Source organism: Chenopodium album, chromosome 7, assembly GCF_948465745.1.
Source record: "Chenopodium album chromosome 7, dcCheAlbu1.1, whole genome shotgun sequence".
NCBI classification, from domain to species: domain Eukaryota; kingdom Viridiplantae; phylum Streptophyta; class Magnoliopsida; order Caryophyllales; family Amaranthaceae; genus Chenopodium; species Chenopodium album.
In genome coordinates this window covers 57,906,487-57,932,882 of record NC_137840.1, presented here as the reverse complement: position 1 = coordinate 57,932,882, position 26,396 = coordinate 57,906,487, and the positions used below count along the sequence as shown (strand labels likewise).

The 26,396-nt window shown below is 34.1% G+C and overlaps 1 protein-coding gene across 1 annotated transcript; it reads right to left on the bottom strand.

Moving 5' to 3' along the window:
- Positions 1–607: 607 nt before the first annotated feature.
- On the bottom strand, positions 608–24,153 carry LOC145639093 (putative aarF domain-containing protein kinase At1g71810, chloroplastic). Its single transcript, XM_081690237.1, has 21 exons — positions 23,699–24,153; positions 21,627–21,671; positions 20,997–21,035; positions 18,270–18,440; positions 17,410–17,562; positions 16,157–16,192; positions 15,667–15,710; positions 13,881–13,971; positions 10,091–10,132; positions 9,890–9,998; positions 6,847–6,961; positions 6,713–6,762; positions 6,544–6,622; positions 5,704–5,754; positions 4,392–4,533; positions 4,230–4,274; positions 3,708–3,806; positions 3,083–3,124; positions 2,820–2,993; positions 1,499–1,612; positions 608–1,052 (listed from the first exon to the last, which is right to left on the bottom strand). Exons 1-21 carry the CDS (start codon positions 24,065–24,067, stop codon positions 948–950), a joined length of 2,115 nt encoding a protein of 704 aa, XP_081546363.1. The 5' UTR covers positions 24,068–24,153; the 3' UTR covers positions 608–947.
- Positions 24,154–26,396: the final 2,243 nt, after the last annotated feature.

The window sequence follows — 26,396 nt, the reverse complement described above, 5'->3', positions numbered from 1 at the left end:
AGTGGGTTTTAGATCTAGTAATTTGTGTGTGGTTTGCTTGATTCGTGGTTGGAATTGGTGGCTTTTGGGTGGATTTGCACATTTGTGTCTCTCAAACAAGCAATCAGACAAAATATTCGTGGTTTAGATGTGTGGTGAAAAGATCGGGGGGTGGGGGTTTGAGAGACACAGCTAAGACGATTGATCCCGTACTATCTAAATTATCCGCCATATTTTCAAACCCACTCAATTATTTACACACGCTCTCTTTAGCTTAAACATTTGTATAATTTACGTCATCATTGGTATAGTAGAGGTTGCACCGCACGTGTCCTAACTAAATTTCCATTTTTTTTAAAAAATAAAATAGATTGATATAACAATATACATTTACGACAAGATCTAAATCTAACTACTGCATGACAATTGAACGAATCAAATAAAATTATCATTTCAACAAAGCTACGACTATTGCATATCGAACATTCTTCATGTGCACTTTTATATCACTATATCTTGTAGCATTTTTTTTAACAAGGATGTCTATCAATCTTGCCAAGACTAACCTTGTATAGTTGTACGTAAAAGACTAGCCTTTTCAATTACGCAAAAATCTTTACCAGAAAACTACTAGAAAAATCACATTTCATTGAATGAATAGTCGCAATTTTCACATTTATAAAAATATACATAATAAAATTGTGCATATTGTAAATCTATTTACACAACAAACAAAAATCCTATCAAGGCATTTTACCATTTCTTATGCATTTGTATTGATAAGAATGATAACAGTCCTTCACCTTGTAAATGGCTTAATTATGCGACCAAACTTTTTTTTTTCAAGACCATAAATTTTAATGCAAAACTTAATTTGAACTTTTGTTTTCAAATCTACGACACAGTATTTCTGTGGAAGTATGCATTCCTTCGCATTGCATATTTGCATGAAGCATTAGATAGAATCTTCAAAGTAAAAATCTACGAACTGTTCTTGCAGCAACACGCGATAGAAATCTTGCAAGCACCTCAGATGGCAAACTGTACAACTGCTGCTGTTGTTCTGATGGAAGCTGAAATAGAGAAAACTTAGGATGCATTTGGTATATATTAAGACTAGGAACATAATGAAAAGATTGCATTTATATAATCAACAAATGTGCATTACAGCGTTTGTACATGGTACAAGGTAAAAATTATGAAATTGAATATGTAGATCTATATAATCTAGCAAAAGAAAGCTAATACTTCTAATCTTACAACAAAACCTTTTATGTCACCAAAAAGATGAGAACTCATAACTGATCCTTGTTTTTCAAGATTTTCACATTTCCTAAAGTCCTAATACTTCTAATTTACTTTTCTATGAAAGCAAGATGAGCAAAATTTCCATCACTGACCAACTTCTTGGTCCATGTAGCTGTATTTTTATTAATATCTTACTGAAAAGTGATCCAGTCATTATCCTCACAATGCTAATATCATAAAAAAATTATGTTAAACATCAATCAATTCTTACCTCATTTACAACTGCAAGGACGGGTTGAATATCCTGAGTAGGTGGAAGCCGATAAAAAAGCTGGTATATGTCCATCGTTGATGACCGCTGATTTTCATTGATCTTTTCAATTTCCTACAACAGAACCAACATGATCTTAATTTATTTCCAGTGCAAATCTAGCATGGTATCATAAAATAAATAAAGTAAGCTCTCAAAGTTAAAATTGAACAGATAATATCTATTGCTGAGTTGCTTTTACAAGAACTTGACTCATTTCTGTTTCAGTCAGCTCATAAGTAGTCCAGTAGTGAGTAATGAGTCTGAATTCATATGCACTAGGTAAATTTAATTTCTTCACTTCGTGAGTAAGAGAAGTATACAAAGTAGGCGTGTAGGAGTACTGATCCTATGTATGACCAGAAGTGCCTACTGCACACTTGAAAAAAGTAGCACTGAATGCAAAGTTAGTGTAGTTAATGGGACAATTGGATCATACAGCATTACTTAAGGAAGAGTTCTGAGAAAATAATTAAATTTAACCAAGTATGCCAACTTTAAGTAATGCATGTCTAGCAGCAAACTCAGAGTTCATGTAACAGGAATATTTAAAGCAACTAGCAGGCTCACTAAACAAGATAAATTAGAGCTCAAGCAAGTTCACCTCCCCAAATAAACATCAAAACATGTATAGATTTTAAACATTTGAAAGCTGCAGTCGAATCGAAAAAAGAACCAAATTTCTTTTGAAAATCTTCTTTATGGTAATATTATCTGCACGGCCTCATAAAGGCATGAAGCTGCTGCAAATATTGCAACAAAATCGCAGTAGAAGAATCAATGAGAAGAGTTCAATTAAAAATAATAAATTTGAGGAATCGTGACAGTCGCTAAAGGGTTAGGCAACAGGCCAACAGCTACAAAATAAGTACTTTGTAATTTGTCCCATATATATCTTCCAGCTTCTATTTACATCAGAAATTAAGAAAAAATATTCAATAGACAGATATATTGATATTGAATAGAGGAAAATGATTGAGAAGAAATTAATAGATAGAGCAAGCTCAACAAAAGGGATAATGAAGATCTTTTTTGGACATCCAAACAAATAGACTAAAAAGTTGAATAAGGGATGGAGGGATTGATAATTTTAACCATTGAGACCAATAAACAATATACCATTGAACAAGGAAGCCACTGCAGCATTACAAATGAGTTAGCCTACTAAATATACATATGCTAGAGCTCACAAATGAAATAGCCTTATCAGTGCATGTTCTTGATTGTTGTCTGCATTGACCAGTGTGATAGTGTATGTATAAAAAATTATAGAGATACTTACTACTCCAGAGTCCTGTAGCCCTGACACCAATAGCACAATGCGGCGGAAGTTCCTCAAGTTGATAACATCCTCATCAGCCAGGGGAAATGATAGAATTGGAACAGGAAAGGGTAGATATGCAGCAGGTCCAGAAGCTATTGAGTTTATAGTAGCAATCCCCAATGCATCTAAACCCTATAATTAAAAAACAAGCAATCAGACAAAATATGTGTCTCTCAAACCCCCACCCCCCGATCTTTTCACCACACATCTATGATTCTCACCTTCGCAGTTTCTTCAAGAAAAATCTCCCGAACAAAAGAACCCTGAAATAAAACAGAGTTAGAAATACGACAGAGAGATAGTGCTCCTTTTGTTTCAAGTATTTCCTTTAGACGAGCTTTTTTTCTGGACAAAAGAAATAGGGGACATCGCTTCGGTAAGATATAGTATAAAATGTATTACAGTCTATATAAGATACTTGCCCCCTTAAAAAAGGTCAATCAATAAGTCATCTAGAACCCGTCAAAGTAGTCCCCTATAATCCACATCTAACATCTACAATAAATACCATAGAAGCCAATACATCCCTAATGAAACTTTAAGACAGCAAAAAAGCTCTCAAGCACAATCCATTCCTCATGATTATGGAACAGAAATTAACAAAGTGAGCATTGTACATCGTATAATTTGTTCGTTTCTCTTATCTTGTGTGTATTGACATGCTCTTTTAACCAAATGTACCAATAGTGAAACCATGAGTTTGCTATTATAATACATTAGAAAAATATGCAAGTCATACAGAGACTAAAAGAAACTCCACAGAGGACAGAATACAAACTTCAATTAAATATGCACATGTGCCCATTTAACATGAAGAGCGGATCAAGATTCTGCAGTTCACTGTACCTGCTCTGCTAATGTGAAAGATAAAATATCTCTGGCAGCAATAGTTTTGTCAAATTCATCCTTCTTTACTTGGGTCTTATCTAGTCTAGCACGACGCATCTGTTGTGACAAAAATCAAGGGTATTAGTAAGAAAAGTAGCAAAGGCAATGCCATGAGATGCATTAGTAGTAGTACTACATAATTCTGCGAGTATAATTTTTTGTTCTTTGTTAATGTATCTTGCATCAGTTACAGCTTAACCCTTTATATGCCCAATAATTTGAAAGTGAATTTTCGACGACAGATGAATTTTGGGAAAAAAACATTCTCACAACTGAAAATGTATGACAAGTGTTATATACAACACTTTATATACCCAATAATTTGAAATTGAATTTTCAAAGACAGAAGAGTTTACAAGTGAACATGTATGACAAGTGTATATACATAAGCCCAAGAACAACTAAAAAAAGTAAGATTCAAGAACAAGCAGAGGCATAAAGGGGTGCCAAGTTGCCAACTGCCAAGGTGGGGGTTCTCACCTCATTTAGTAGTGACTCTAAACGCTCGATATTGAAGACACCATCCTAAGAAGATAGTAGGAATAGAGATTATGTAATGCACACAGCATGCAGTCATGATAAAGAAACTTTTTAAACATAAGAGAATGGTAACAATTAAAAACATAATAACACACAATCTACCTTGTAAAGTAAAGACTGCAAAGATGACTTTAACTTTGGTGAACTTCCCACCAGGACCTTTTTGGCAATCCATGGGTATGTACTACCCAGAACCTTGTAATTAGGATCAAAGCTAATTGCAATACCCTCCAAGACAGCCAGGCTGATATACAAAGGATGAAGCAAATATCATTTTTTGCGCACACACACACACACAAAGAAAATATCATTTTGTGCACGCACACACACACACACACAAAGCAAATATCATTTTTGCAGACACACATGCACGCGCACGCGCACACACACACACAATTATCTTGGAATGACGTTATAATGATTATTCTCGTTAGTTTTCCATTCTAAATTTTTACATATAAACAACAAAAAAAATAATATGGCTTGTTTATCTTCATAATAAATAAGTCAACATCTCTGATTTAGTTTTAAATATATTTTTTTTAAGAATATTGGGTCAGGAAATTGAATCGGATTTTTCTGTAATTAAAAACTATGGGTTATTAAGACGGAAAACAAATCGCAGACCGTGGTTCCGTTTTTGACTGGTGTAATTTTGTAGCGGTGGTGGCTGGATTGCCAGAAGGGGAGGAGTGGAGAGGGAGGGAGGAAGGAGGAGATGGGGTGGATCTGAATAGATTCGGCTTCAAGTATAGATAAGGCCACTTACAGCAGATATGGGTTTGGTTTGATGCCAGCTAATAGTGGTGGTGGGTGTGGCTGAGATCTTGACTAGTGTTGTTGGCTGTTAAATGATAGAGAGGAAAGGGTGAGGAGAAATGGGGAAGTAACGGTAGCAATGGTATTTTTTTAATATTCAAACGCTACCAAATATAGTCATGTTGCAAATCTTCCATGTACTTAGACATTTCCCTAAAAGGAAGTGTTGCGAGTAAAAAAAAAGGAGTATGTGCTTATGTCCTTGCTCAACAGGTCACCTGAATAAACTTCAATGTTTCAAACTTTCAATATTTTCATTCATCTGTTTCACTCATTGACCTTCACACATACCTTATGATCAAAGATTTTCACAAATTTCCTACCCAAACTACTGGCATCTCATAATCATTGCCCGAATTCCCTGCATTTGCATGGTCTACATCACACGTATTTCTTCTACATGCACACTTACAGACTGCAAAGCCTCTTCTGAAGAAAGCTACAAGACTACTGGATACCAAAAGGCTTTAGTACAGAGCCCTGAGTAACTGAATATATGAAGTAACTTTCAGTATCAACATTTACATATATTTGTAGCATCATTAAGTCCCAAGATACAACGAAGAACTGCATCCGTTTAAAAAAGAAGCAATACCTTCTTATGACAAGCGAAAAATATGAGGGTATCTGAAATTTGAATTTATACCTGAAATGAACAGCATATATGCATATCTTTAGAACTTTATCTTGCAGTCAATATCAAATTCCTTAAAGCAGATTTAAACACTTGCAATTTCATAAACAATAGACATTTTTCTCTTTTCTCAAACATATATGCAGGCATTCATGTGTTTCGTGTAAATCTTTCATTAAAGAATCTTTCTAACTTATTGAGTAAACAGCATATCATCTATTGATACTAGTAATTTTTAAAAGTTAAGACAAACATTCAATAATAGCAACTTTGGTTTAGCTTGACGAAAGTCGAAAGTTAATATTGAATAAAATCCAGCATATCTTTCTGAGAAGCGCTAGTTTATGTTCATAAGTTTTCCTTTTCAGAGTTTGGACTATCGTAGTGTTAAAATCCAGGCTCAGCATTTTGACCATCAGTCTTCCTAGTCTTCCTTGGATCTGTGCATAAAATTTTACATGCTAAAATTAGGAATGGTAATTTCTTAGTTTCTAGCCCTCTGCTAGCATATGACTCCCTTGTTGTCCTTCAATATATAACTTTTTTTTTTACATATAAACAAAGAATTGGATGCAAATCATCGTTTCTCACACCACCACTACTAGTAGACAAGAAGAAAAATTCACAATTACTACAACAGGTAATGTAATTCTGAGGTATGGGATTATTCTTCCTTGCCTTCTCTATACCTTAAACAAATCCATTTCCTCATACAGATTTTTTTACCTTGAAACCCCAGAGAGTCATTCTTGATACAACAAAGCAACATAGTCATTCTTAATAGGGTAAATTGAAGATTACATGGTAATTCCCAGGTCACCTAAGAGATCCCCGAAACTTATATTGCGAATTCCTCTAGAAACAGCATTTTGAAAGACACCTGGAAAAAAGAAGTTTTACCATGATCAATCTCAGAATTTAGGTATTTAGCCATGGCAACAGAATATTTTAGTACACAAGAGATTGAAACCTGTTAATGCCTTTGTGACAGCATCTCTCTCTGAAGTTGGTGGAAGAAGCCTGTCAAGATCAACTGCATATCAGAAATGGATTGTATTTGAAAGCCTACTACAGAAATACAACAAGAATATTACTACAAGATACCCTAGAGTAACAAAATCTCTAGCCAACGCTTCAAAGTCCCGGTTTACAAGATGAAGACAAGCTTCAATGAACCCATCACGTAGTTCTTCCTTAAAATCACCCATCATGCCAAAGTCTGGAAGTGAAAAAACAAAAGAATATGAGAAAAATAAAAAGTACTTGCGCCCTAGTAATACTTACAGACTTACAGGGTGACTTTGTAAGGCAAATGTCCTCACATATTAGAAATAAAATGAAACAAATAAACAAACAAGCTGCACAATGCATCAATTGCAACAGTATCTGATGCACTTCCCCTAGTCCTTATGCTTTGGGTACATTAGTGACTATATGCTCCAGTTGGGAGGACCGGAGGATGAGAAAATTTTCATTCAAAATTTGGGTTCAAAATTCCAATTATGGTTGGTGCACCCGGGTGCACCATGCGCATGGTGCACCCGGAAAGAACATTAGGTATATTTAAAAGAACATGGGCGAAAAAAAGAACATTATAGATATTTATAAAGAACGTGAGCATAATATGTTCTTTGAATTTGATTAATATGTTCTTTGAGTTTGAACTATATGTTCTTTACATTATACAATATGTTCTTTAATGTATGTATATTAAAAAAAAAAAAAAAAAAAAAAAAAATCAATCACCCGAGTAACTAGAAAAAAGAACATGTTCTTTATTGTATTATCATGTTCTTTTTGTAAAGACTTTATGTTATTTGGTTAGAGGTGATCAAAGTTAGACCGACCCGGCTTGATTTTGGACGGGTTTTGGGCAAAAAAATTTCACCCCCTAATTCGGTCGGACCCGGCCCGTAAATTTAAATTTTTGGGCGGGTTTGGGATTGCGTTATTATGCATTTTATTTGATTTTTTATACTCAACACGAAAAGCCCGCACGGCCGGACCATTTTGGGCAGGTTTGGGCACAAAAACTTCAGCCCAAAACTTGGCCCGACTCGAGAAGTGAGCTGATTTTTTAACCTTGGCCCGGTCCGCCCAATGATCACCTATATCTTTGTCAAATACGAACATGTTCTTTTTTGTCAAATATAATGTTCTTATTCAAACACGTTTAACCACCCAAATAACCATGAAAAATAACATGTTCTTTTTGTAAAGACTTTATGTTCTTTGTAATGTCATGTTCTTGTCAAACACAAACATGTTCTTTTGTCAAACACAGGTATGTTCTTTTTCAAAGACTAGCATGTTCTTTTTTTTTGTCCATGTTCTTTAAAATATGTCTAATGTTCTTTCCGGGTGCACCATGCACCATGCACATGGTGCACCCGTGCACTATACTATTTTCACAATTTATGACAGGAAGTGACTCTTGGTTTGATGCTTTTTAGAGAGAGAAGGGGAAGGACAAGCAACAGCATAACAAGAAAGGATGAAAGGAGAGAGAGAGAGAGACAGAGAGAGTATATACCCAACATACCCCTTTTTTCTTTTTGGTATATACTCTTACATTTAACACATTAACAAAATAAGAGTAATAGCTTTCAGGGGTTTCAAAGCAACCATGCTATTTAATCTTTCCCAAAGTCTCCAAGAGATTTTGACAACAAATTTGGAAAGGTAGTTCACAATGGTGCATTCTACCAACACACTAATCCTTTTATACCATGCAGACTCGCTATACCAGCAAAAAAAGTTAAATCAGTAATTATTCATATATAAACACCACAGAAGCACATTGTTGCTTCAAAATGGAGCCAAAGAATCATTATTCCATAGTTTTTGGATTGCAATGGACTAAATATTCATTTTGCAATAAATATCTACGCTTCTTAATTATTGTGAAATACTACCGCCATTAAATATTAGTTGCAACTTTGGGTATTATTTGTGAGAAATAAAATATTCCAAAGTTGCAACTAATATTTAACTGAGGTAGTAGTAGATTGTTGTTGCACACACCCAACCCCGCTTCTCTTCCCAGGGAAGGATATGAAGGAGCCTTGATATAGGCTTTGGGGTATTGATAATGTTGCAGTCTTATAGGTTGTAGAACTTTGTCAAACCATCTGTTAACCTTGTGCCTCAATTACATTACACAGATATTTAGACTTTCACCAATATGAGTCTGAAAAGGTGGTGACAAGATTCACAAGAACACTTTAAACTCTCATCTCCAAAGTTACTGGTAGTTATATATGCTCCAGTAACACAGTAAGAGAGGCAAATATGGTACTTTACTACCTTATAATCCTCGTACAAATAAAATTAAAACTCATGTCACTATTCACTAACCTCATCTCTTCCTTCAGAATGAGGTGGCTAATGTCTTTCGATCTTCGCTTTTTAGTTAAAGATTCAAGCGCTGGATGTGTTTTGCTTTCTTTGTGAGGCCACAAGCAGGCAAGGTGGATAGCAAAGGAGAATATAGCAGAGGGAGGTCTCAAAAACTAAAAGTGTGCATCTATGGCAGGCTTTTGGGTGCTTTGGTGAATATAAGTGCATTTTTTACTTTAGTATGGCTACTAACATGTTGGTGTGGTTTTTTTTTTTTTTTTTTTTTTTTTTTTTTTTTTTTTTTTTTTTTATAATCTGGCATCTGGTGTTGAGATGCATACTTGCAATATCCATCACCATTGGCATGCATTCTCATGATTTTTTAATAGGCTAATTCGACCTTTGGTTGTCCTGTTTTATGGTTTTCTACTCTCTTTAACTTAAAGATTATGTCATATAGCACCAGATAGTGCATTACTCTTCCACATCCATCAGGCAGACAAAACTTGGAAATCGCAGCAAGCAAACACAAACAAAATACCAACCCTCTATCAATCCAAAAGTTTAAAGACGTTAATTTTTATCACAGAATGAGAGTCATGGGTGTCCTTGAAATGAAATTATTCACAATTCAGAAAATAGATAAAAGAAATAAGAAAAGCCCAGCAAACTTCATGTAAATACGGGAAAAACAAGGCAGACACTGAAAATTGAAATGGAAAAACAGGCATAGATCACACATCACAGCCATTGCACGAGAGAGAGCGAGAGAGAGAGAGAGAGAGAGAGAAAGAGATAACCCAATTACCCAAATAAGCTAGTTTTCCATCATATGTGCGCAGAAGGTTTCCAGGATGTGGATCTGCATGATAAAATCCATACTCCAGCAATTGATTAAATGAACAATAAACTCCTACCTGTCCATGAACACAATTTTCATTAGGCTATAGAATCTGACTATAGAATAAATGTAAAGATTTTCTCAACACCATCCAATAAAAGAATTTACCTCAACCAGATAAAGATCTTTAACTTCAGCCAATTTTTGCCCCTAAAAGAAAGTAAACGTCAAAAACAATGAGATAACATACAAACAGAACAAATAAGATAAGCAAGGACTATTAATCTAATTGTGGAATTAAGTTAGAGAATTCTAAGATCATATATATCAGTAAACAAATGATAATACTACAGTATAATAGTCTAAACCCATCAAAGTCAAAGTTATAGTATAGTACCGACAATATCATTCTTTACCTTCATGTATCAACTTGCTATAAAGTTAATATTAATAATGTATGAACAAACTTGTTGAATTGATGTTATTGTAAAATACATTTCAGTCCAAAAGTTAAATATTTACTCCATCTGTCTCTTAATGTTTGCCACATTTTCCTTTTTAGTTCGTCCTTTTAAATTTGCTCCATACTACTTTTGGTTGTTGGGGACCACAACTTTACTCTCACAACGACTACATTTAACCCCACCACTTTTTTCTCTCATCAATTCTTTCAACCAAATGTTAATACTCTCCTCCAATGGAGCAAACAAAAGGGGGTGCAGGGAGTACATAAGAAACTGAGGTACGGTGTAGAACACTATCTGAACCACTGGACATGTTGAACAAACAAGACAAACCAACGAAACAAGGAATTTTCTTTTGTTGCTTATGTGTTATTAATAGTAATAAAGTACATAAATCTATCTTAGAAGCACTAAGCCAGTTTATTGGTAGCGACTACGGAAACGGATCACCACAATCCAAGCTAAGGCCTCTAAGTTCTCAGATTGAATTATAAGAATGGCCAGCAATTTACTAAAACAATTAAAAGCTCACAAGAAGATACAAAGTCTGGAATTCAACAAATAAATCTCACCTTAATAAATTGTGTCATAAAGATTCTAAACTTATGTGAAACACTTCTTGAATAAATTTTTTTTATAAAAAATCAGTTAATTCTCTCATTTCTAGGATGAAAACAAATTCGAAAATAAGGAAATTTTGTGTAGAACTACCCTAAAGATTGAGTCATTTGTGAACAACTACCCATTTTTATTTTATTTGTTTAGAACTACCCACAAGTTTGAAAACATTTGGGTAGCACTACCCATTAACATTTTTCGTCCAATTAAGACGTTATCGGAGCTCACTTTTTTCACTTTTGCCACCCAATTAACTCTCCCAATTTGTATAAAGGTTTTAATTTACCTTAATTAACCTAATTAAGGTTTTAGTCGTAATTTATTATAGGGTTCTTGAGTGTAGTATTATTTGAGGATTTTAATTTCTAAGGTTTGACGGTTTAATTGAATTAGGGTTTTCGCTTATTTTAGCATTAATTGACTATTGTAATTGAAAAAAGTAAAAAATTGGGTCAAAATAACGTTTTAATGGGACGAAAAACATTAGTGGGTAGTGCTACCCAAACTTTTCCAAACTTGCAGGTAGTTCTAAACAAATAAAAAAAATGGATAGTTATTTACAAATGACCCTATCTTTAGGGTAGTTCTACACAAAATTTCCCGAAAATAATGTTTACAGTTTTTTAAAGCTTCACTTAGACCTGCTAAGTCAAAATAAGGAAAATTCCAACAGCTAAGCTTCTTGTAGCATAAAGTAACCCAAGAAGTTATCTTCCTACCAAAAAAAATCTAACATGCTGGTATTCACAACAGATCTAATATAGATGGTTTTCTAGGGTGTTAAGTAGGAATTAACCAAGTTGGTCATCAAAGCATTGGGATGATAAGTAAGTTTGTGACATGTGCCCAACAACAATTCAGTTTAGTACTCTAATAGGGATTCAAAACACTACTGACTTGAGAATCAATCGAGGTTTAGCATATAAGCTAAAGGATGAAGTACTTGTGTTAAACAAGGAAAAATGGAATGGGTCAACTTCAACTGAGCATATCTATCAAACTATTTTGAATTTTTAGATGATTCAAATTAAAGGTGAAAGCTTGTTTCAAGAGCTTTCCAACGATATGTCATAAGCTTAATTCCTATGAGAAACGAGGAAGTTATAGCTGGTTTACTATGAGTTGTCTGTGCTGACCTGAACACGGCTGCACGTCCATGCCAAATTTGGCACTTCCGTGCAGCCAGAGTTCCAGACGACCCAATATTGACGGGGTATAAATACCCAGTTGAGGTTATTTTGTTATTTATCCCCAAATTGAGAGAAACACATTGAAAGCTTCTGGTCTGATTTATCTAGGCTAACACGTCCGTGCCATATTTGGCACATTCGTGCCTACCTGATATCTGACCCAATATTGACGGGGTATAAATACCCAGTTGAGGTTATTTTGTTATTTATCCCCAAATTGAGAGAAACACATTGAAAACTAGGGTTCTTGTTCTTGAAACCCATTTGCTTTAGAGTGGAAATTAGTGAGAGATACAACTATTCTCCTTGCTTTGGGTGGGTTTTATAGTCTTCAAGTAATTGCTTAAAGGATTTTCCCACCTTCCAAATTCTTGTCTCTTTTACTATCAGATTTCTTAATTGTTCTTTGCTAATTACTTCATTTGCTCTAACAACAACCATCTCATGCTCCTGCATATAGCAAGCAATTGAATATTTTCATCAATTAGAAATATATTTGCAGGTTTCATGAGTCTTATTCTACTTTGTAGAAGTTCATTTTCGTTCGCAAAAGTTCTTTACCATTACTATTTGCACACAAATGATGACAATGGGAGAGAATAATAAGATAGTGTTGATCTTGTGAGTAGGTGTAAAATAATAGGTGGATAAAGTAAGAGAGATTGAAAAAAGGTAGATGGGTATAAGAAAAAGGTGGAAAAAAGTAAGAGAAGATGTGTAAAATGATGGGTGGGTGTAAGAAATAGGTGGAAATATACGAGTGAGTGGAAAGGTGTAAATATTGTGGGGTAATGTAGTAAATGTGTTTTATTAAAATAGATAATGTGAAAAACTTTCAAGAATGGAGTTATGGAGGTAGTGCATGGTATGGTTATTGTACTCTCAAATTTGGAATGGGGTAAGTTCATAACTGGGAAAATCGCAAGCTGGAGAACAATTTATAGTTCATAGTGCTTAAGTTCTGACCCTCTGGCCAGAGAGGACAGTGCTCCTTCTAGGAACTTCCACCAAAGAATCTACCGGCTCAATTAACCAATGCTGTATGCTAGTGGACTCTCTGGATTGGAGAATCTCATTCAAGGTTGTCCTGATCAATAAAGAATGACTCCAGATCGGAGAACCTCTTTAGAGAAATAGAGATTGTCCTGATATACTTTCTTGTAGTTCACTTCATAACCTGCATTAATCTCCAAATCCCAAGGTCCTTACAAAACTTAAAACCTTTGCATGAGAAGCTTGTTTGAAGAGGCTCATGAAGAATGACCAACTGTAAACTGGAGAACACACAAGTTCACCTCTGTTTATTAACTATATGTTTGGAAGTAGCAAGAGAGGATTTTATGTTATCATGTATGCAGAAATTTTTTATCTACATTGCACTCAGGAAAACACAAGTGTACCCCACCAAATATATCAACAAAAATGGAGCACAACATTTTCATATGCAGGAAATTTTAAAAATTTTCTATCACGCATTTTCACACTGCTCATCTAAAACTTCTTTAATCAGACACTGAATTAAAGTAGTCCAAAATATCAGAAAAAAAAAATAAATAAATAAAAAATAAATAATAAAAAAAAAAAAAAATAAAAAAAAAAAAAAATACTGTCCAGAAACTGTCCAAATAAATGTGCTGATGAGGAAGCTATGTAAAAGGCAATAAGAAATCATAGAATGATATTTACCTCAATCCATTCCATGATTAAGACTTTCTGAGTTGTTTTGTCAATGTACATCTGGGGAACCACAACATCAGGAAGACCACCATACAACTCTCTGCAGGTATTGAAAGAAAATTACATACTAGAATCAAACAGATATGACGAGGCAGGGAGAGCTGAGGAAAAACAGGAAAGAATGCAAAATTTCTTTCTAAGAAGGCAGAAGAGAGGACAAAGATGTCCCAAATAACAAAAAGGAGAAGAGACTTGATTCAGAAACCAAACCAAAATTATAAGCAGCCCATAGGCAGTCATCCTTAATTAAGGTCAACACAAAACTCTAAATATTGAAATTGCAATAAAAAGAAGCCAAATAGGACATCAGAGCAAAAGTCTAGACTAATACGTAATTGAGGACACTTGTCAGACATTGTCTCAGACACCACAACTGAGAGTTTTAGAGCCTTTTCACCTTAATAAAACATGACTACAAAATTATATAAAACTTTGGACACGGTGTGTACCTTGTATAAAGAAACAGGGGGAAAAACACTAGGATGAAGTATTTGGAATGTAAATTCCAGGAAGATAGAGGAATGTGACTTGCTTAGAAAAACCTCTGTTTTCCTAATTATATAACTGTATTTTTTTTATTTTTTTAATTTAATAAAAAAACTGTATAGTTGTTCATTCAACATGCAAATTTATTACTCATATTAATGCAATTAGTATTATTTTTCTATCGTGAACTACTTTTCTTTCTATCACATTACCTATTTTGATCTTTATTTTTAAACATATAACATTCTTTTTGTTCAATTTTATATTTCCCTTGAAAACAGCCTTTCAAAAAGCATCTACGTATAAGGGTAAGGATACGAACCTCTCCAAACCCCTACCTCAATAAACATCATATTAGGTCGTTATCATTGTAGGCATGTAGCTACACTACCAAATTAGGGCTTTTTATTCTATATACATAGGAAATTTTCAAAAAAAAAATAATAATAATAATAAAATAAAATAAAATTGGACTCAAACAAATTTAAAAGATGCCTTGTCTAAAAGAATAGAGACTTGAAAGAGACCTTCAAGGGTTCCTGGTTGTAATGTTATCAGTTTGGATATAGGAAGTTTGGATATAGAAACAAAATATAATCAGGACCTACTCTTACCACCTTCATCATACCACTATTGACAAGGAGAAAAGAAAAAGGTAAAAGATCATGTCGCGACATCCTGTAGCACCAATAGTAGATTTAAAACCTAAAACTAATGACAACATCAAAAGAACCATTGGAATTAATGATCGGCAATAACAATCAAAAAGAGAAGTTTTCAACTGAATTTTAATAACTTCTTTCCCTATCCTTGCTTTTTTGACAACCTAAACCCTTGCTATTGTAAATGCCCACCCTCATAAACCCAAACAATAGTCCCCTGCTCTCTATCTGAGCCACCCAAACTTAATTCTATGTCATCTCTTAGTTAAATCTTGTTCAGTAATAATAATGAAGTCGATGATGATGTATAACTATAGTTCATCATTCAGCAAATATGATACTGGCCATTTTTATCTAGTTAAAAAGATCCATGATTAGTTAATATCAGTCATGAGCAAAAATCAATTTTAGTCATTAAAAATCAGTTCAAATTTGTAACGTCAATTTCAACCATTAGATATTTCAGTCGTAGTAAAATTGAAAATAACAAGGACTGTACACATTGTCATTACCTACACACAGAAAATTCCTTGCCAAAGAGAACCTTAAAAGTTCCAACATTTTAATATATAATTAGCCTCACTCACCTGAATTTTAATCCATTGTTTGCTTCTTTCCTGTAATCCATCTCCTGCATTCAATTTGATTTACCTGTATTCATTATGAAGCTCTAAGGATATTTCTTATCTCATCTCTCACATTTGACCATTATAACAAATTTAAAATAAAATGGTAATGGTAAGTGTAAAAAATAGAGAGAAAGTAACAACAGACAGGACAAGATAATAGAATCTGAGAAAGAAGTAACTAATGAAAATGCATTATACTAGTAGCATCCAAAATCTTTCCTTCAGTTAGTAGGATAGTAAAAAATGCAGCAATGCACCCTTTTCCCAAAGTTAAAGGAAATTTTGTCATAATTTTCAACACAGAGGTGACACCTATCATGCCTATAATTAAGAACATAAGCAAGTACGAGATGAGCCAATAGCCAAAAAAAGGCCCTCGGTCAAAATTTTAGGCACATAGATGATCATAGAAATATGCAGACATGATGATCAAAGGAAATAAACTTACCCTAAAAAGGCTTGATGCCCATTCATCAACAACTGCCTGCAAATAATAATCCACTTGTTTAATTATAATCATCAATAGAAAGAGAAGAAAAAAAATGATGTGGATTCCTAATCAGAACTTATATTTGCAACTTTTATTTCATAACATTTCCTAATTATTTTAAAAGAATATAATGAACAAATGATGAATAGTCCTAGAAATACATGTTTATGTACAATACTAGGAATCATTCCATATAGATCAATTATAGATCTTTGATATGGATTGATATGTATCACACACATTCGAATTCACTCAGACATGAGCAAAACAATAATATCAAGAACTAACTAACATAAGACCTTTTGCAGTTCAATGACAATCATTAATTCATCCCATAGGCCATAGAAGCAAGATCCACTGCATTTTACAACCCTTTACAACACAACAATGGCAGTATTCATTCAATATCACTGCAGATAGTCTACAATGTAATTCTCCAAGACTGGACTATACATATGACCTGCTGTGTTCATAGGTCACTCAGAATCTACTGACTTTCTGCACAAAAATAACCATTTATGGGGGTGTCGAGGAAAGTATGTTTAGCCAGTAACAAAGAGAACATTGATATATCATACTATACATGCTAAATAGGGAGAAAGTAGACCAAGATCTAAAGTCTAAAATCAAAGAGGGAATTTGCGAATAGAAAAAACAAGGTCTTGACTTGTGTGTGTCTAGATCCTAAAACTAAAAAATAAAAACCTGGAAAAAAAAAAAAAAAGAGAACAAGATGGCATGGCTGCAGCTGACCAGGAATAAAGCTCATAAGCAAGTGAAAGTGCTAAGAAGAGTAACTATAATGTTAAACGTCAACTGGAAAAGAGGAAAGAGGGAGGACAACAGGGAATAAATTTAGGTCCATTCAACCTCTCAAAACAAGAACATAGGATGTCCATCAGTGCCTCAGTGGCAAGGAAGTGAAGGCCAACATTTGCTTGTTTGTTTTTGTATGTATTATTTCCATATTCAAAAAACCTGAGAGCATCACAGTTACTAGTTAGGATTTAAATTGTGGAGAGGTTACAATTGCAATTCAAGCAATGTTAATGCATTGTGGAAGTGTACTCTGTGGTGTCATGTAAAGTGTAACACTTGATGTCATGTGGCATGATTTTGTTATCAGCTGAATCAACTCTATTACTGTCATGCATCATCCCCTGTGAATGTTTAAGTTTATAATTGTTGCAAGAAGGAAATAGCATCATTACCTGTAAGTCTGTATTAAATTTTCCTGCCCTCCGAATCATCCCTGCAACAAAACGCAATATAAATATGTCCAAGGCAATAGCAGCTTTTACACCAGGTCTCTGGACCTTGACAGCAATCAGCTGTCCACTTGCCCGAAGTCTAGCTTGATAAACCTATTCAAACATTCTTTTGGTTAGAAAATCTTTTTCTTAATCAGAAACGAAAAGAACGAAGTGTCAGTTGAATAAAAGTTACACAACAGAAACTAGGGACACAAAAGTGCGTCGGAAATAATAAACCCTCCATTCATTCCTATATAAATACATCACTTGCCTTATTTGGCCGTTCCAAAATAAATGTCTCACTTCTATATTGGGTAACCATCTATAATTGTCTCTCTCCTATGCCATGATCTTCACTCAGGTTTTTTGTGGTTTCTCTTTCTTATTAAACCCTTTTATTTTAATAAATAGTTTACCCACTTGCATCACTTTCACAATATAATATTACTATCCAAAGATTCTTCTAAAACTATGTGCCAACACAAGTGATCCATTTAATTAGGAATGGAGTAGTCCCAGAAAAAAAATTGACATGTTTCCTGTAGTATGAGCCTACATAGGCTAAGATTCCTAAAAACAAACCAGATTTCTAATTGCTCACAAAGTCATGATCCTATATACATGCATTCAACATCCCTCTCATGCCAGATGGTAGCCCAATCCTGCCCCCCATCCCCCTCTCCCCCTCCATCTCTCAGTAACAAGATGATGACATTGATATCATTTATGTCAGAACGCAGAAAGGAGCACCAAATATATACCCCTAAAATGTAATTTACTCTTTTCCACATCAACCTTGAATCAACAATTACTGATACCTGGCCAAGAGATGCAGCAGCTACTGGCTCTGATGAAATTTCTGAAAAGATTTCATCTATCGGCATCCCAAGTTCCTTCTCAATGGTACTAAATGCCACTTTATTGGAAAATGGAGCTATACGGTCTTGTAACACTGAAAGTTCATCCAAGTACGATGGTGGAATTAAGTCCTACGAGAAGAATTGATGCATAAGATAAAAACATAAACATGAGTTTATGACAGCAAGAGGAAGAATGTCAAAGAGCCTTTGTTAGATTCTTGCTTTTTTGACATTCATCCAATAGATGGAAAGAGTGAACGGTTTTAGTAACATTGAAAACAGTTCATACAACAGTTTATACATCAGAAGAACAACAAATTTCTAAGGATCAATAGAAAGGAGTACAAAATTAAGCAAAAGCTTCTACTTAACTTTGCCAAGAAAGATTTCAGTAGCATAGAATAAAACTCTTTTTGTCACAAATGTCTTAAGTGACAAAGTAAAGTTTGACCAAGATAAACTATGATACTTAATTATTCCAAAGCAGTTCCACATAGCTAGACAAAAATACCCTTCATTGATTAAAATTTCCTTTGTTCTTCTTTAATAGAATGTTTGGAATGTTACACTATTCACAAGTGCTCCTTTGATCATCTTTTATGAATTATACATTGGAAAAAAAAATAGTCATGTGGGATTTTTTTAGATTTGTCTCGAAATAAACTTTCAAAATATCAACTTTTTATATTCTTTGCTAAAACCACAATTTGAGATATTAAAGTTATGAAATGGCAAGCAAGTATCCTCAAGGTTGCAATTAAAAAAAAAAAGAGGAAGTAATTGCAACTTGCCAACACTGGTACATAGTGAATTATAAAATATGTCCCTTTATCAAATGAGCTGGACCGGTGATTGTTATATACTACAGTGCTGATTTTCCAACTAGGAAAATTTGGTGGGAAGAAAGAGTATATAACTCCACAACGACGTCTCTATGAGAACAACTGAACACATCTTGAAAAAATACACCTAGTTACATGTTCGTATAATTCTAGCTAATCACCAAGATAATGATTAATCCAAACTCATTTTAACACAAGATAAGTGCCACATCACCCCCAACGCCTGAGAAAAGGCTACTAGTAGGTTCAAAACACTTTTATGTCAAAATTCTTCCTCACAATCTTGTGAATATTGGTGAGGGTTGTAGACACTAGACATGTATTGTAAAATTTCTAGCTATGATCACTTTAAGGTTAAGCACAACCTTAAAATAGGTGGTGCCAGTGCTTACTGCTTAGTCACCAGGACACCAGATACTGTGTTTCATATCCTAATTAGATTGTTTTGTGTGGTAATGTAATAATGTGATTACTTAGTTGGTTATAGAGCTTGTGTTCTTAATTTATGTCCTCAAAGATGTTTTTGAAATAAAATTACTTATTATCACAGGATGAAAATGGAATCAACTCATATTGTCAAATTTTTGGGAGTTTGTTACTTTTTATACGTCTTCCATTTATTTAATTGGCTACAAACGAGGATGTGCAATTGGAATAATTTACTTAACCAAAAGACAATTTAATCTAGTTTCTCATTTTGTTATTATGGATTTTGAGATTCTGATAGTTTACTCTTAGCTTGATCACTTAATTAAGGGTTTCACTTTCCTAGTTGATTACGAAATGGATAATACTCACAAGGTTTTGATGAATTTTCAATTTTAAAAAGATTCACTTTAAGAGGTGTTACAGTTGGTGTTAGACATTTCCAAATCATTGCCGCCACCATCTCCCTTTCATAGTATCCTTAATTAGGCCCTGTTCACTTCACCTTTTAAAAAATAATATTATCATCTGCAAACAGCACATTGGCTCTTCATCCAATAAGGATACCATGAAAGATCTAACTTTGCATGAAAACCTACTCTAATGGTCTAAATTCAATCGATAAACCAATTATCATTTGCAAACAGCACATTGGCTCCTCATCCTGTAATCCTGTCAGCTTGTTCAGGGTAACTGCAACAAAGAAAGGACTTGTGTACTGGCATAATGTGACCCATTTGTAATGGGGAAATTCCCTAATTCTCCTGCACATGTTCTGATATTTATTCCCAATCTCTGATTCTCTTTGTAATACTAAATTATGTCAATATATTTGTGAGACAAACACCCTTATTTGGTAATGCCACCAAAGTATGTACCTTGGTACCTCATCATAAGAAATTTAAGGATATGCTCTCCTCACCTTAAATTCACTAATTTCATGAAGAAAAAAAAAATTAGGATAAGTTCTAATTAGGAAAAGCAAGTTCATCTGAGTTCAACTCACAATCAAAATAAATCCTAAAAAGTTTAGATAAGTGCAGTTCAAAAAAAAAAAAAAAAAAAAAAAAAAACTTTAAATTAGTTAAGTTTAGCTGAAAAGGTTCAGATAAGTGAGGTGAATAGAACAGCACCCTAAAATTCAGTAGAAATTGTGTGCAGCTTCTTTTTCTCTACATGTACTACTTCCTTTTGCTAAGTTTACAGCCAAAGAGTTATTTTAAATGGTGCTTCCAGTCACTGCTCCAAGCCTCCGTGTTTACAGAAGACAAAGAATAGGAAATACTCGGTCAAAAACTTGAGAAATAGAAAGTATTCAAAGCAAAATGGTATTACTTGTACAGATACACATATTTAACAAATCCAAAACAGTAGATCAGCATCAACAAACACTAAATTGATGATAAAGGCAACTTACAGATCTAGATGAAATAGCCTGAGCAATTTTGACATAGGCCTGCAGTGAGAAAGAAAAGCTTGAGATGGGTTACCCAAGAAAAGAGTATCCAAAATAGAAATAAACCAGGTCATAAGCTAGCACAAACAAAAAAAAAAAAAAAAAAAAAAAAAAAAAAAAAAAAAACACAATCCATATAGAAATTTTATTTCCCTTCCTTATTTTTATCCCCAATCTTCCAATATCTAAACAAAACCATGCAGAAATCTGCAATAATAGGAATAATAAATTAAGTGCAAGATAGAATTATTCTGGTGGCTGAGACATGCACAGAAACAATAGACTATTGGTAAAGGATATTCATCTTTTATATATCATCCATTAGAAAACCAGATTAACTTTTTGAAGCTATGATCTGACAAAAGCATTGCAGATATCATGCACCTAGTGCTCTAGTAGTATATCAGGTGATAACAAATATCTAAACCATCGACAGGACTGAGCATGGAGTTACCAAACAGAAATTAATGGAGATAACAGATACATTAAGTGTATGTGAACAAGCTATGCATAATTCAAAAGCACAAAAACATGAATGAACAAATTGGAGACAGCATCATGGAATCCAAAGACGATGTGACTTATCAATACCGGACCGAGTTCAACCAGAATTTTCCGAAGCTCAGCCGCTCGAACCTGCAAACAGCAAGAAGAAACATTTATTAAAATTTCTAACGAAACAACATAGTCAAATGTCAAAACTCTTCAAGGTCAAAACCAACACAACCATTGCAGCACTCCAAGACGTTCAAGTAAGAATATTGCACCTGAGTCAACGTCACATTATGTCCTTGATCATGATACAATTTAATAGTGAACATCTATTTGCTTTTAGCTGATAATCTACCAAACGTTAGCTTCCCCAAGGCCCCATCGAGCAATAAATTAAATAGTTTTGATAAAGTCCAAACTCTACAAAGGTACAGTGATGTACAATAGTGGATGTCGGACCTGGCTATCGGGTGGACCAGGTCGAGTCAGTGTGGATTAACAGAGGGTCATCTTAAAAAACAGGCCAAAAGCTAGTGTGGTCAATAGCGGACGGCCAAATTAAAGAGGGGAAAAGAAGAGATGGAAAAAAAAAAAGTAACACTTTACTATACGCGTAAATTTATTAACCTTGACAACTCTATATTTTCTTATACAAATTATTAGGATATCATATTGTCCCTATACGCCAATAATGACCCTTTCCAATAAAGAGTAGAGATCATGTCCATTGAAAGCCATGTCCAATAAAAACTCTTTTATCATGACCCTAACCTTGTGCCCATAGGAAAGAACTGTCTAGTAACAACCAATCCTAATTAAACTGGTAAAATGTTAGGATGATCTATCAAAGACTGGTAATGGAATCCCTTCAACATCATTGCCCTTTTTGGCCCCTATACTCTTATAGACCCCAAAAAAAAAAAAAAAAAAAAAAGATCATGAGTCTTGTAAACAAGAGTTGAAGGTGTCTTTTAAGATGGAGCCACTTATTAATAGACCCTGAGAATGGCCGACTTAAGATGTGCTTTGCGGATTGAGGGAAATATGGTGTTGAATATGGGTGTGTGGAGGGTAAAAATTCACCGTCAACGACATGTCATGATTTCATATATACTTTAGTTGATTTTATATTAGTATTTACATTTTCTACCCAATTCGTGTTTTATGAACTTTTTTTATTTTCTTTGCTAAGGTTTTCTCATACCTTTATGTTTTTTACTCGCATGTTTTTACCACTCTACTAAAACTTTCTTGAATTTTATTTTTGGTTTTCTTTAGAAGTTAGCACTCTCTTAATTTTTACCTGGGTGCTCTTTCTTTTTCTCACTTTACACACTTTTTCCGAACTCTTTCAACTCATTATCTTGTTATATCCCTTTTTCTATATTGGACAGTTCCTTATGACAATTCATGTAAGACTTTGTTGGTGGTGGTGGTGTTGTTGATGATATGAAAATGAGATAGTGTCAAAATCGAATATATATCTCTTTTTCATTTAATTTTTTTCACATGTATTCCATACCTCCTCTGCTCCAAAATTCTTGTAATGTTTCCATTTTCATAATTGTCACTTTGTTATAACTTTAACCAATATCTATACTTATAACAAGTATAAATCAACAAAGATAGTCCATGATTAATGTAAAAGTCAAAATATTACAACTATTCCTAAACTATGAAGCATGAATCCTATTTCTACATTCTAAACAACATCGGTCATCATATAATATATAGTCTTTTATTTTGTTTGCACAGTCTATCATTGACCATCAAATCTTAATTTACAAATTTTTTAAATAATTATAAAAACTTGATAATATAATAAAAGTACACATTGGAGACAATACAACAGTACCTCACATGACTATAGTCAAAGTTAAAAAGTTTGATCATGAATATGAAAATGGACACTATGGGCCTCTTCTGATACGATTATTTTCAGTTAGCTGACCTCTCAAATAAGTTCAGTTCAATTCACTTCAGTTCCTAATTTCCTTCTCTTATAAAATATTCATTTCATTTCAATTCAGTTCAGCTCAAATAAGTTCACTTATTCAACTCTAATAAGTTCAGTTCATTTCAGTCGAGGTCTAATAAGTTCACTTCAGCTCTCTTTACAATGCAATTGCAACCAAGAAGAAATTGAAAGAATAGAAAGAAAATTCAATCACCTTGAACATGGTATCAGCCCTCTCCATAACCCCATCAATATACCGAATTCCGAACCATTTTCCAAGCGTAGTACCAATCTGAAACAACCTACGACCCAAAATCAAAGGCTTCCTTCTGTAAATCGAACCAATGCTCGCAATATCGTACTCCGAAAGCGACACCGCCTCCGAGTCACTGAGCTTGAACAAGTACCCCGAGTTCTGGGTGAACGAGTCGACGTTTCGGGAGGCGGAAAGCGACGTCGTCCGATGATGCTGAGGGAAATTATTGAGTTTTGGAGAGAGAATGAAATTCAGGTTAGGGTGATCGCCGGAGAATGAGTGGAAGAGTGGCGGCGACGGCGACGGTGGCCGGAGAAGTAGGGGCATTTTTGGAATTTAGTCTCTGAAATTCCCGGGAAATTGAAAATTGTGTTTATGGAATGTGCTTGAGAAAGGTATGAAATCTAATTAGTGTATCTGTGTATGTGAGGTGTAGCCTTTGCCACACTTCCAAAGTTCCAATGGCATGGGCCACAAAAATCTAACGGGTATACGACTAGAGTACTTTTTTTCATCTATTAGTCGTGTTGCTCTGGACTGAATCGAGTCATGTCTCGTGCTAGGTTCATGTGTTTTGGGGTTAGTTAGACTTGCCTCATGGCCTGATTTAGTGAAAATAGTATAGTGCACCCGGGTGCACCATGCGCATGGTGCATCCGGAAAGAACATTAGACATATTTTAAAGAACATGGGCAAAAAAAAGAACATGACATTACAAAGAACATAAAGTCTTTACAAAAAGAACATGTTATTTTTCATGGTTATTTAGGTGTTGAACGTGTTTGAAAAAAAACATTATATTTGACAAAAAAAAACATGTTCGTGTTTGACAAAGATGCAGGTGATCATTGGGTGGGCTGGGCCGGGCCAAGGTTAAAAAATCAGCTCACTTCTCGGGTCGGGCCAAATTTTGGGCCGAAGTTTTTGTGCCCAAAATTGTCCGGCCATGCGGGCTTTTCGGGTCAAGTAAAAAAATCAACTAAAATGCATAAAACGCATTCCCAAACCCGCCTAATAAATTAAATTTAAGGGTCGGGTCCGACCCGATTTTGGGGGCGAAAAAATTCTGCCCAAAACCCGTCCAAAATCGGGTCGGGCCGTTCTAACTTTGATCACCTCTAGCCAAAAAACATAAAGTCTTTACAAAAAGAACATGATAATACATTAAAGAACATGTTCTTTTTTCTGGTTACTCGAGTGATTGATTTTTTTTTTTTTTTTAATGTACATACATTAAAGAATATATTGTATAATATAAAGAACATATTGTATAATATAAAGAACATTTAGTTCAAACTCTAAGAACATAATCATCAAACTTAAAGAACATATTATGCTCATGTTCTTTATAAATATATATAATGTTCTTTTTTTGCCCATGTTCTTTTAAATATACCTTATGTTCTTTTCGGGTGCACCATGCGCATGGTGCACCCGGGTGCACCAACCATACGTTACTGATTTAGAAGTTACACACCGAGCCGAAATTTTCAAAAGGTTAGCACGTGCACGGTCCAGGCCTATATGCCATCATGTCAGATTTGTGTGCCTAAGAGCATGAATATCAAAGAGGTACCATCCTCTCATTCATTCTCTCTCTTTACCCTATTTTGACACATCATACTCTCTTTCATGCACTAGTAGTAGTAGTAATTTGAATAATAATAATTAGTATTCGATAATTAGCTTACATAATAATAATTACCGTACTTTACCAACTTAATATGTTATAAATGAAATTTAATTTAATTTATAATATTGATGTGTATTTTTCCGTAATTTAATTTCAAAATATTAAATTGGATTGAAAATTATTTTGGTACAAATTATTTTATGAACCTTCATTATATAATCTATTTCAATACAACTAAAGCTTAGTCTATTTCATTCATTTGGCCGGTTGGCCCATTAATTTTATGTGGTCCAATCTTTCTACTTACCCTACAATATTCTTTCATATAAATACCCCATTAATTCCCAAAATTTTGCCACACAAAAGGTTAGTTCTATTTTTCCTTCTCCTTTATTTTATTTTATTTCATTTTCCTTTTCCTTTATTCTTCCTATATTTTTTATTTATTTTTCTTTTTTCTCTTTTCTTTTTCTTCTTTCTTCCTCCTCTTCCTACGTGAGAATTAATTCACTGTTGTCCCCACCTGCCGGCCGGACCCACCTGTTGCCGCCGCCGCCTAGTCGCCCGCGACCACCCAGCCGGTAGCCACCGCAGCCACCTTTTCCCCCTTCTTCCTCTCCTTCTTTTCCCCTTATTTCTATTTCTATTTGCATAATTATATAAGTATTGTTTTGGGTTTTTGATTTAATTGTTTGAAATTGATATAATTAGTATCAAATCTATATTTTGATGGTAAAAGGTTATAATTTCATATTATATACATGTTTTAATTTTTAGATTTCCGTTCGTTTATATTAATCCGGTTTTAATCACGATCAGGTTCTGAACTCATCCGATTTTGATAAAAAAAAAAAAGAAAGAAAAGAAAAGAAAAAGTAGTGTTTTCCTTGTGGAAATAACGTTTTAAAAAAGACTCACAACCTTTGGTAGTGAGTACAACCCTCTCGTGGCCAAATTCATCCTGTAAATATGATTTTCGTGCAGTTTTTGATTTTTAACGAAGTTTTTATGCTTAAAATTTTA

What these genes read in the sequence shown, in the direction of transcription:
- LOC145639093 (XM_081690237.1), bottom strand. Translation starts at nt 24,067, where the DNA reads ATGCCCCTACTTCTCCGGCCACCGTCGCCGTCGCCGCCACTCTTCCAC. An exon ending in CTGCTGCATCTCTTGGCCAG is followed by an intron (nt 17,563 to 18,269) that starts GTATCAGTAATT and finishes ATGTTTGAATAG; the next exon opens with GTTTATCAAGCTAGACTTCG. An exon ending in CTTTCACATTAGCAGAGCAG is followed by an intron (nt 3,125 to 3,707) that starts GTACAGTGAACT and finishes GTTTTATTTCAG; the next exon opens with GGTTCTTTTGTTCGGGAGAT.